A 12,602-nucleotide genomic window follows, 5' to 3' on the forward strand; every position below is an offset into this window, starting at 1 on the left:
CTATCTCCCCCATTTATAAGAAGGAACCCCTGAATTTTAACTTGATACAGGTTGACTCAGAATAAAGACTGCCTCTCTCAAGCACCTGCCTCCACCTCAAGCAGTGACGTGTGGCCACACGGGTAAGATCTGGCCCATGTCACGTGACTGGAAGCGATTTGCACAACTTCCCGTACAGAGGAGGGTCATGCCCCACTTCCCTTTTCCCCTTCCCAATGACTGGAATATGAACACAAGGGTAAAGCAGCTTGGACCATGTGGACTAGGACAACACCCTAAGGGTAGCAGAGTGAGAGAACAGAAAAGCCTGTTCTCAGACGACTTTCAAATCAGGGCCAACATAACAGATTAAACCTTTATATGAGAAATGTCTATCTTGTTAGTACAAACATAGGGTCTTTGTATATACAACCACATCTAGATCCTAACATATAAAATGAGTGGAACAAAAAACTTTCCATTTTAAGATGATCTAAATTAAGGTAATATTACTTACAACTGAGAGTCCTGGCTCTTCCTTTAAGGCACAAGCATATATGTTTTGGAAGAAACTTTGCCTAATATTTACATAAAGTAATATTTACATAAAGTAAATATTAGCTAGTGTTCCCAGAATTAACAAATAGTTTATCCACAAAGAATATTCCTGATTGAGATATACTCGTAGTGGTTCAAAGCATAGTTTTAGCTTTGGAGGTGAGAATGTGTGACTCCATTACAAAGAGGTGACTCCCAGACTAGGTTGTTTTAAGAGAAAATATGTCTCAGTTATCGATGGAATGTTATGCAAACCATTTGTTCCCTGCTGTCTCTGTGCCTTGGACAACATTGAGTCCTCAAGGTTAAAGATATAAGAAATGGAAGCTTGATGAAACAGACCCGTTGACAAATAGCCCAGAGTCAAGGGGGAGTCCTTCCCTATTCTGCACAAAACCTATTGTCCCAACGGTACTCTGAGGTCTGGCAGCTTCTGGGAACAGTATCTTTTTATTATTATTATTATTATTTTTTATATTAGTATTAAATTGGCTTATAGATATTGAGCCCTCTCATTTGTTCTAAAAAATAACATTAACCTCCTTGGGTTTATACTGAGTCACATTTTCTATAAATAATTTTGCCTAATATTTCCCTGCTTTACATATTTGCTGTAACGAATGTTCCTTTCAAGTTACTTAGAATGATGAAAAGGGTGTTGAAGGTTTTAAGCAGGTATGGGAAGGAGAGTCAGTCACAAGTGCTCTTCCTTGCGTTGAATGAGCTTCAGAAGTGTCATAAATCATTGAAATTATAAAATTATTAGTATTTGTCTTTTTAGGGGAATTGATCAAAAGCTTTCCCCAGATTCTTATCAAGATCAGGTACAATTATTTTTTAAAATCCTAGCTTAACTAAAAATGATTTAAAGAGCTATTATAATTTCAATCTTTAATTCATTTAGACAAGCTAATTGCTAAATTAGTTTCTACTTCATCCTTTTGGAAACCCTAATGTCACCTATCATTTGAACTAGGAAGAACTTGCAAAAATGTGGGTTCTTTGAGCTTTTCAGACTACAGGAACAGATACAAAAGATAATTAAGGTCATTCTAAATCTTACAAATAATAGTCCTGCAAACGACACTATATCGAGAATTTGCTAAAAGATGTACTGATTAATTGAAAAACTGAGACAAGGTGCTTTCCTGCCAAGATGGGATTTCAACACCATTGGTTGTATCATTCACTGCACAAGCAAGGGTTGTATACAGTCAGTGACACATTGAATTAAAAAGTCAGGAAGTCTGTGTTCTAGTACCAGTTTTATTTGTAACTAATCACATACAAATCACTTACCTATAAAATAATGGTTAACATCTATTCCCTAATTCACAAATATATCACGAAACCAAAATTCTTCCCAAGAAAACCTCTTTGTAAACAAAGATATTACTACCATTTAGCTTACGCTTTAACTAAAGGTTGAAAATGACAAATTGGAGAATTTGTCTTTTATAAATTGGTTGCATATCTTAATTCTGCAGATCGATAACCTGGATATAATCAGCACTGCCCTATTTCAACCTTACAAAACAAAATGCTATCAAAATAAGTTACTGGTGAAGAAATACTTGGCCCCAAATGACACACGAAGCAGCATTGTGTTAAGGACAGTGCTTATAATGACTCTGATGTCCAAAGGAACAAAGTTTAGCCCTAGGCAACTCAAAGCATGTTTGACCTATTGAAGGAATTAACACAGACTGCTAGGACAAGCATCTTATTTTACTAAAAATGTTAAACAGGAGTGTTTTATAGCATCTTCAAATGGCCAATAAAAACTGATCAGATGACTTTTTTAAAAAACCTTTTGTGTCTCCTCTTTCCACTTCCATCCTATGGTATTTCATTCAAAAATTCAGTTTCCCACCCAAGAGAGCACACCCCTCAGCACTCTGCCAAGGTTAAGAAATGTCAGCATTCTCCCACCAGAGAATAAACAGAGACAGATGAGGAATTAGCATGTGACTGAATGAAGATTCAGGAAGATAATGCTAATAGGATATAGAAAATTTTATACACTATAAGCATCTGGTCATTTGTCATGTATATGTAGAATGACAACCAGATCTAGTAAACCCTCAAGAGGTAAGCCTTTATATTTTCTTGTATTGGAAAATGTCAGTGTTATGTGATTTAGTCTGTATTTCTGGACTTTCCCTTACATATGGGGACAGCAACAAAGACTGGAGCATGGTTCACAGAGAAACACAAAGCAGATACAAATACCCTAATAAAATAACATGTATACATAGCACTGCTTAGGGGAATATTTTAGAGGAAATATACTTTCACTACTGGCCCCAAATGCCATCATCCACTTGTGTTATTTAACTGTAAACTTTTAATACAAAAATACCTTTAAGCTGATAATAACATTTAGTGACTTACAAAACTGACAGAATATTTCAATGCTACACAAAACAGTTCTATATTTAAAACTTAAAGTTTTAAAGTTCTCTGCTGGCACTTGATTTTATAGTTGATAGATACAATAACTACTAATCAATAAAATACTGTTCTTAGCTTATACATATTTTCAAAACCAATATTACCTCACAAAACAGTAAAGAATAATCACATCTTGCTGACAAATCTTCTAAGATGAACACCAAAACTATACAGCCCAAATATTTTAAAAATCACATAAACTTTTTAAGACAATGAATAAAAATTTACACAATCATGTCCAGTGAAAAACAGGATCATTCTTCTGGTTCAAGGAAGCATGTACCAAGTATAGATAAAAATATGAAGCTACAAAGCAAATTACTGGGTTGTGTTTTTTTTTAAACCTTTGTAGATGATTGGTGACACTGCTAAAATGGAATATGTTTTAGATGGAAAATTGGTCACTATTTTCAAATACACATTTTATATCACAAATTTAAAACTGAAATTTCAACAGTAGAATCCTGTTTTCTTATTGTTATTATTACCAGTGAGTTTATGACCATTCTGAACAGTATTTCAAATGAAATCACCATTCAGTCACATTAAATATATATGCTTTATTTTTTCCTTCTCAAAAGGGAAGGAAACAAAACTAAAACTTAGCAAACTGTATTTAAGTTAGAACACACTTTGTAAAAACCCACTAAACTTTTGGAAATCTACTACACTGTTCTGAAGGAAAATATACTTTCAAAACCCTATCTAGTAATTCCTATCCAATCAGTTTTCTATTATAAAAAGTAAAATTTAAACTACTGTACTTGTGGCACTAAACAGAATGTAAGATTTAATAGAAAACTAAATTAGCATAATCAAATATAAACATACTAAACAAATCAATATTGGACTTTTAGAACAGTAAATTATTAAATAGGTTTATTTTTTGGAGTGTTCAAATTCTCTAACACTAAATTACATTAGTATTTCAACAAATACCCTTTCTAAACCAAACCTGAAATCAACCAACTTTTTGTTCCAGTAAAGGGAAAGGGTATTTCTTTAAGATACTTTCCAAAGCAGTAAAAACACCTTAGTGTTTCAACCTATGTACAAAAAAACCCTGCTGATATGTGTATTTCACTGAGGTGCTACCTGTACCCACAAATCATCATCAGATAATGACGATGAACTTCCTGACTCGGAATCCAGCTCACTGAACCCACCCAAATCCCATTCAGTACTAGATTCACTAGGTATCTCTTCTTCCTCAGTGAGGAAACTCTGACCAGGCTCAAGGCAGGAAGGATAAACACGAGCTGAGAGGCAAAAAAAGTTAGAATCAAACTGGAAGAGGCCTAACGTGGTGCCTATATTAATCCATTGGTCTCCACTAATGTCATATTCATACACAGTCACCCGGTTCTTTTTCCACTGTGGGGTACGAGAGGTGATCAGCAACAATTTTTGGTCATGAGTGATAATCCGGTAGTTGCTGGTCTCTGACACTAAAGGGATATTATTAATCTGCCTCCATTCTGCTCGGACTGGATTGTAGACCTTCATGACTGGGATGTCACAGATACAGTAGATCTCATCATTGAAGACACAGGCTTCCTGAAAGTCATGGCGCTTAAGAGAAACACACTTCAGCCACATATTGTGGCTCGGATCATAGCAGAACATGCGCTTGCTGTTGAGTGCATAAAGATAGTTCTGAATTACCATTAGGTCAAAGGAGATAAACGAATGGGGTAATGGAGCCACCAGTGCCCACTGGTTTCTCTGAACACTGTAGCATTCCACTTCCTTCAATTTAACTCCAGTAATAGGGTCTCGCCCCCCCAAGATGTAAATGTAGCCATTAAGGTATGCCACATCCATGCCCTCGCGGCAGAGCAAGCGATCTGCAAGCTGCTGCCAACTGTTCTGAGCTGGTTTATACACCCAGAGGTCTTTCCTGGGCTGGGCAGCTAGATAGATGTCATGGTCTGGAGAGACACAGACAGCTAAGGTGGTGACTGTCCTAGTGTGAGCAAGGCAGGTCAAAGGTGACGGCACTTTGTAAATATCGCCCGAGTATGGGTCACAGCACAGAAAGGGATCTCTGGGATGTCCAAAGAAGATCACCATCTCCTTGGCACACACACCCAGCCTCTGGGGTGGGTTTTCCGTGGATACAACAGAGCTGCTGCTGCACTCCGGCTTTGGCACCAAAGACTTGTGAAACATGTCACCATATCGCATCTGCAGGGCCCCTTCAATAAGGTCCAGGCAGTACTTCTTCACAGTGGGCTTGGTCAGCAGCCCTTTCAGGTAATCCTGATCTTCATCGGTGAAGTGTGTCCAGCGGACACACTTGAAGACCTCGGCAGCGCTGGGACCCCGCTCCTTGGGAGCCGCTTCCAACCACTGCACGGCCACGTGACACACCGTCTGCTCTCTCTCGATGTCTAGACTATCCAGGCGCAGCACAGCCAACAGCTGGGCCAAGGTCAGATCCGCCAGAGTCTCCTCCCGAATCGAACCCATCCGGCTGAGCTGCTTGAAGTTGTGGGCTATAAAGGACTGGGCCTGTGATCGCAGCTTTCGGTGGCCGAAGGCATCAGCGAACTTGAAGATGGCGGTGCAGTTGGCCAGGTCGAGGCGGCGGGCCAGGAAGGAGGCACAGGCTTCCCGCACGTACTCGAGCTGTAACATGTCCGAGGCCGCGTACAGGCGCTCCACGTTGGCTTCACTTAGGGACACGCGACCCGTGTAGCAGTATTCGACCAACACCTCGAAGGACTCGGCATCCACGTCGTGCATGGTCACGTTTGCCTGCTGGCTCTCGTACATGCCGCCGGTGAACATGCTCTTGAAGTAGGGGCACGCGGCGGCCAGCACGTTACGGTTGCAGGGAAAGAGGCGGCCCGTGCCCGGCCCACTGCCGGGCGTCACCACCTCGATGGTCACATCGCACAGCAGCCGCGCGTCGTAGAAGGACTTGAGCTGGGCCAGCAGGGCTGCAGAATGGGCCGTGTCCTTCAGCTCCTCCGGGCCCGTGAAAAACGCCGAAACCGAGGGCTTGTGAATCCTCTTGGGCCGCCGCCCACCACGGGGACTGGCGAGGCGGCGAGAGCGCGGGGCGTCTTCCCGAGACTGCATGGTGGAGATGGCGGCGGTGCCGAAGGCGAGAACCGGTGCAAGGACCAGGTTATGGCTCCTCCTCACCGGGCTTTCACCGGCTCAAAGATAACGGTGTCTCCGGAGAGACAGCAGCACGAGTCCATTTACCTAATTCGACCGTGTGCCGAGGTGCCACCTTCCTTTTAGCGCGTACACCGTGCCGACTCACCCTCTGCCAGTTCCGCGCCCTTTCTCGGTCTCGGTTCGCCCTCACTGGACCCGGGAGAACCGAGAGAACAGTGGCCACCAGCGCTGGCGAGACCGCTATGTGTCCGGGAGAACTACGGTGCCCAGGTAGCCTTTCGCGCCTCGAGGCATGCCGGGCCGCCGGACCCACGGACAGAGGTGGAGAGGCACGCGCCGCTTTGCATGTTGGGAGTAGTAGTTTCAATAGTATCGCGAGGTTTGTCGGCCGTTCAGTGTTTCAGCGGAGGGAATTAGAAATAGTTAATTGTCTCGGATTTGGTGTTATGGTAGAATTTTGGGTTAGGAATCCAGATTAGATGCCCGTTCTAGTATTTATCAATTGTTAATCAAAAGTGATTGATAAGTACTGGAACTGTCTCATTTTTTAAAGAATGTGAGTAACAATAGTCTTTCACAGCGTTGTATGAAGATTAAATGGGATAAATTGCATAGGATATATAGGATTCTCTGAATACATATGTGTTTATTAGTAAAACAATAAAGTGCTTACACAGCACCTATAATCTAAAGGTTCAATTAGTTTTAGCTTTTCTTCTAGCATTTATGAAAAGTGAAGTACCCATTCATTTGAAATCGTGAGCCGGTAGGAAAAAAATTTAAACCCCGCAGGTATCTGCAGAGATGCCTTTAAGTTTTGTTCTACTTAAAACAATAGATTGTATTGTTAAGAGTAGTTTTAGGTTTACTGGAAAATTTAGCAGAAAGTTACAAGGATCTCCCATACAGTCCCACCTCCTCACCATTTCCCTATTATTAACATCTTGCATTAGTATATGCCGTTATTACATGTGACAAACTCATAGTGATATATATTAAAATGTATAGTTTAGGGCTCATTCACTCTTTGTGTTGTACAGTTCTATGGGTATTATCTGTAAAAAATACAGATAATATCATGTATCCACCATTACAGTATCATACAGAATAGTTTCACTGCCTTAAAAAACCTCTGATTTCAATCTGTTTCTGATTCCTCCTCCCTAGCCCCACCCCCACTCACTGGGAACCAGTAATCTTCTTACTATGTAGTTTTACCTTTTCCAGTATGTCATATAGTTGGAATCATACAGTGTGTACCCTTCTGAGATATCTTCTTTCACTTAGCAATGTCAGTTTCCTGTATGTCTTTTCATGGCTTGATAGCACATTTCTTTATTATTATTATTATTATTAATTAATTGTATTCCATTGTATGGATATACCACAGTTTACTTATCCATTCACCTACTGAATGACATTTTTATTTGCTTCGAATTTTTGCAATTTTGAATAAATCTGCTATAAACACTTATGTGCTGGTTTTTTTGTGGACATAATTTTTCAAATCATTTCGGTAAATACCAAGGAGTATGATTGCTGGATGCTCTGGTAAGACTATGTTTAGTTTTGTAAGGAACTGCCTCCAGCCATCTCTAGGTTTGGTTTTGTTGCTAGCTATTGTTTAACCTTAGTATTATGTGGGAAACTCTCAATCCACTTCTCAAAGCTCTTCAAAAGTCCTACCAATTATATGCTTCATCACTAAAGTGAAAATTCAGATCATTACCTCCAAAAATGGCAGGATTTTACTGAGGACAGCTTACAACTCCAGCAGCCCCTTTTGGTCACTTGGAATTTCCCTAAGCCTGTCAATTATGAGGTGCCCTGAAATCTCAGGACTCCAAGATCTCTTCTCACCAATGGTCAGCTTATTTTTGTTGGTATGAGAAGGCTGAAAAATAAAATGTCTGCAGTTTATCTCAGGCTGTACAGTCTCTTAAAGACTGTCCCTTTTATCACGAGTCCACAGTCTCAGGGCCCTGTTCTCACCCAGAACTCACCATGGATGTGACCAAGCTCCTTTTCCCAACCACTACTCCTCCCGCTTTTTCTGTGGATTCTCTTTCTTACTTCAATCTCTAGTGTCCCTTTTTACCCTTCCCTGCCTCCATTAAACTACTTGGCCCCCAACTCCAAATAATCAGGACCCTTATGATTGGTCCTTCCCCGCCTGTGAAAGAAGGTCAGTGGCCTGAGCACCCACTTGAATAAGTATTCTTTAATCCTTTATCTGGCTCAGGTTTACATGTTACTGTTAAAGTCTTTCTGGACCACCATAAAAATAGGAAAGAATCCAGTAATCAATTCAGACTGATCCTCGGGGCATATTCTCTTGGGATCCATGATTTATAACAACTTGTGCTACCACTAGTGGGTCCCAGAGAAGCCACTTTATTGTTTGAAAAGCCAAATGGGCCACTCTTCAAGAGAACATTCATTCAAATAAATCAGAATACCCCCAAGGCTTACTATAGGCTAAAACCACTTTTCGAATCCATTCCCACTGTCTTCCTTCAAAAATTGATTGGTCAAAGATACGAGATTGCAAAATACAAAGAGATCAATCCATCTTTATAGACATAGCTTAGAAAATGTTTGGAAGGACTACTCTGGTGTCACTCTAAATGGTTGAAGCCTTTCCACCTTGGTCACTAGCTTCACAAGGCTATGACCAGAAATTATAGATATTATTCAAAACATACTGTAAATGAGTGAGGTGATCTCTCTCTCTCTGAAATACGTATTCTAGCTCAACATTACAAGGACTCTGTTGCAAAAAATGCCAAATCAAAACAATGCAAACTCAAGACTACAATTTAATTTTAAGGAAACAAGCTAGGACAATATACTTCCTCTAAAACTCGCATACATTGAGATAATTATAGATACTGGAAAAAAAAGGCACATAAGACTTCGTATTAACTGGCCTCAAAATGCAAAAGTAAACAAGAGACCAAAAAAACCATGTCTTAGTGATTTTCCTCAGAGAAACCCTTTTTTGGTGAACAACTAACTCTTAATGTGCAAGGGGGAATAATCATTGCCATCAGTGGACATCCCACCACCTTCCTGGTGGACACAGGGGCAACAGTTTCACCATTAACACAATTATTCCTCCAGAATTCATGTATTGAAGTCCTAACCCCTAGTAATTCAGAATGTGACTTTATTTGAAGACAAGGTTTTTACGGAGGCAACCAAGTTAGAGTGAGTTCATTAGGGTGGGCCCTAATCCAAAATGACTAGTGTCCTTATAAAATGAGGAAATTAGGACATGCACAGAGGGAAGATGATGTGGAGAGAATATGGGCATCTACAAGCCAAAGAGAAAGGCCTAGAACAGATCTTTCCCTCACAGACTTTGGAAGGAACTAACAACCTGATCTTGGACTTCTTGCCTCCTCAATTATAAATTTCTTTTGTTGAAGCCACTTTGTCTGTGGCACATAACAAAGTTCCACGTCAGCCCTTGAAAACTAATAAAAATACCTTTTATTTCCTACCCTTGGAATACATGAACCCTACCTGCAGTGGGACTAAATCTACCACACGACTTGCCTTTGTCTAAATCTCTTTTTGCCTCAGTTGTACCTCTCATTACACAGCATAGCTTTCTGCTTAGCTCCTCTACCCCAGTAACCATTCTGGAAAGAGATTTATTCCAGTAGGATATCATTATGTTTTGTTCTCCCAAGTGCCTCCCCCCTGAAGTCCCTGACTCCACACCTGTGTACCTTTGCCCTTTTATGATTCTCAGTGACCATCAGACTCTTCTTGCTCCTGTAAATAACCCCAAACATTAAAGTACAAACTATCTTAACAAAAACACCTGCACTGACACTGCACTGACATAAGCCAAATCTGGGAGGCCAAACCTCTTGAAGTACAACTAGACCCTTCCATGCCACTCCCAAGATTACCATAACATACTTAAAATTAGAAGCCCTCCAAAATTTTCAACCTGTGATTCAAGGCCTTATTTATACATCCTGTAATACTCTGACCCCTCCCCTCCTCCTAGTAAAGAATCCTAATGGTAAGGGATATTGGCTACTCCAACACTTACAAGCAATAAAATAAACTCAGGTTTCCTCTATTCCTAACCCCAGTATCATTCTGGCCTACCGTATATCTTATCTAACATCAGTCACTTCACTGTCATCAATTTATGTTCAGCTTTTTTTTTTTTCAGTACACCCCTTCACTCTGACTTACAGTGCCTTTTTTGCCATCACATGGAAAAATCAACAATACACATGGACTGCCATGCCTCAGGGGTTTATCAAGACCCCTAATTATTGGGTTGTTGGAAAGGTCATGACATATTTTTTGTTTTTTATTGCAAAAATGCATCATGACTTTTCCGACAGCCCAATATTTCTCTAGGACTCTAAATGCAAACCTGAGAAATTTAACCTTTCCCTGCAACTCTTTTCATATCTAGACCTTCTCACCTGATTTTGACAACTTATTTGCTCCAAGCTTTTGTCCACAATGGACATACAGTTTCTAAAAACAAAATGCAATTATTTGGCCTCCTCAAGAGAATTACCTAGGACATGTTATTGCCCTTGAAGAGAAGACTTTGTCCCCTAAATGTATTAACACCATCACCAATTACCCATTCCCTGAGACCAAAAGACAACTCTGATGGTTTCTAGGATTAGTGGCTCTTACTGGGACTGGATCCCTAGCTTTGTCACTATTGCTCTGCCTTATATGCCATGATTAAAGAAACTGCACGATCCCCCTAATTGGAATTCTCCGTCCATGTCTGCATTTCAAAACCTGAAAACCTCTGTATCCTCTTCTTCTGCTTGTAGAATCTCCAATTACTCATTTCCCTCTCCCCTTTTCAGGCACACAAAAAAAGAAGGATATGCACATCCTTGTTTTCAGGATGGTTAGAAGCTTTTCTCTGCAAACAGGCTACTGCCTCAACTGTAGCTAAGCTGCTACCAGAAAGAATTTTCCTCACTTGGGGGATCCGTTTGTTTCTCTCTTGTGATAGAGGAATTCACTTCATAGACTAAAACGTTACTATCTTCACCACCCTTAATCCTGTGGAAAAATAAAATAGGCCAACAATTCTCTTAAATTCAAACTAGCCAAACTCTGTAAGGAACTCAACCTGCCCAAAGTCTTGCCAGTTTTGCCAGTAAGGAGCTTGGAAATCACCACTCCGTCCTAACAACAAGTACAAAACTGAATAGACTGAAAATCGACAACTCTTCTCAGATTCATAAGAGAGGGGAGGACACAAGGCAAACAGCTGCTCCCAAAATTGTAGCGACAGACAGGCAAATACAGGGAGCAACCCCTTACCTGAGCAGAGACTCAGGAACAGGACCGGCCGCAGGAACCCGCAACGAGGTAGGAAGATCTGAAATACAATAGGCGAATGGCTGGAGGCTCAGTGTGGACAACTCTAGAGCTAAGTTAACTCCAGAGGACACAGTCGTGGAGGGGCTCCAAGGTTTTGTGAGATTTACCTGCAGGAGCTCGACCAGTTCTCCCAGTAAAATTCCCTCATACTTTCAAAGGGAGAGGGGGAAGGAGCCATTTTAAAATACACCAAGCACTCTGTTCTTAACAAGGGCTGTCCTCAGGCGAAACTCATTAACCAGGCCCTAACCTGCTGGGGTCTTATCAGAGCCTAAAGGATTTAAAGGAAGAGAAACATCAACTCCGCTCAGCACTAGCCTTCCATGTGGGAAAAGGGAAACACCCAACTCCAGCCCACTCTAGCCCAATTCTAGCCCACCAAAGGGGAAGGAAAAACAATAAAAACACTTTTAAAGCTATCAGTTCAGAGACATAGGTTCACTAAAAGACTGCAACATAATCACAGAATGCTAAAACGCTTTCCCTCCCCACACACCTCACCACCACATTACTGCAGGCCTATCTGTAGCAGTTCCTTCTACCTAGTACATCATGTCCAGCTATCAAGAAAAACTTAAAAGGATCCACATATAAGTGAGATCCTATGGTATTTGTCTTTCTCAGTCTGACTTATTTCACGTAACATAATAGTCTCAAGGTCCATCCATGTTGTTGCAAATGGTAAGACTTCATTCTTTTTTATGGCCAAGTGTGGAATCTAAAGAACAGAATAAATGAGCAAACAGAACAGAAATAGACTGAGAGACATAGAAAAAAAACACCTGTTGGTTGCTAGATGGGACGGGGGAGGGGACAGGGGAGAAGGTGAAGGGATTAGAAAGTGCACATTAGTAGGCACAATATAGTCATGGGGATGTGAAATACAACGTGGGGAATATAATCAATAATATTGTAAAGATTATGTAGGGTGCCAGATGGGCACTGGACTTATCAGGGGGATCACGTCATAGACTGTGTAGATGCCTGACCACTGTGCTGCAGCACCTGAAGCTGAAGCAGAATAATATTGAATGTCAACTATAATTAAATAAATAAATATATACATATATATATATATATATATATATATA

General features: G+C 40.7%; 1 protein-coding gene across 1 annotated transcript; it reads right to left on the reverse strand.

Moving 5' to 3' along the window:
• Nucleotides 1–1,783: 1,783 nt before the first annotated feature.
• On the reverse strand, nucleotides 1,784–6,358 carry LOC109386831 (kelch repeat and BTB domain-containing protein 6). Its single transcript, XM_019650358.1, has one exon. The coding sequence runs from the start codon at nucleotides 6,076–6,078 to the stop codon at nucleotides 4,072–4,074; it is 2,007 nt and encodes a 668-aa protein (XP_019505903.1). The 5' UTR covers nucleotides 6,079–6,358; the 3' UTR covers nucleotides 1,784–4,071.
• Between the last annotated feature and the right edge of the window lie 6,244 nt (nucleotides 6,359–12,602).

This window comes from Hipposideros armiger, unplaced genomic scaffold, assembly GCF_001890085.2.
Source record: "Hipposideros armiger isolate ML-2016 unplaced genomic scaffold, ASM189008v1 scaffold_140, whole genome shotgun sequence".
Lineage (NCBI taxonomy): Eukaryota > Metazoa > Chordata > Mammalia > Chiroptera > Hipposideridae > Hipposideros > Hipposideros armiger.

Bases quoted from the DNA above. Each gene is read 5' to 3' on its own strand.
- LOC109386831 (XM_019650358.1), bottom strand. From the start codon at position 6,078: ATGCAGTCTCGGGAAGACGCCCCGCGCTCTCGCCGCCTCGCCAGTCCC.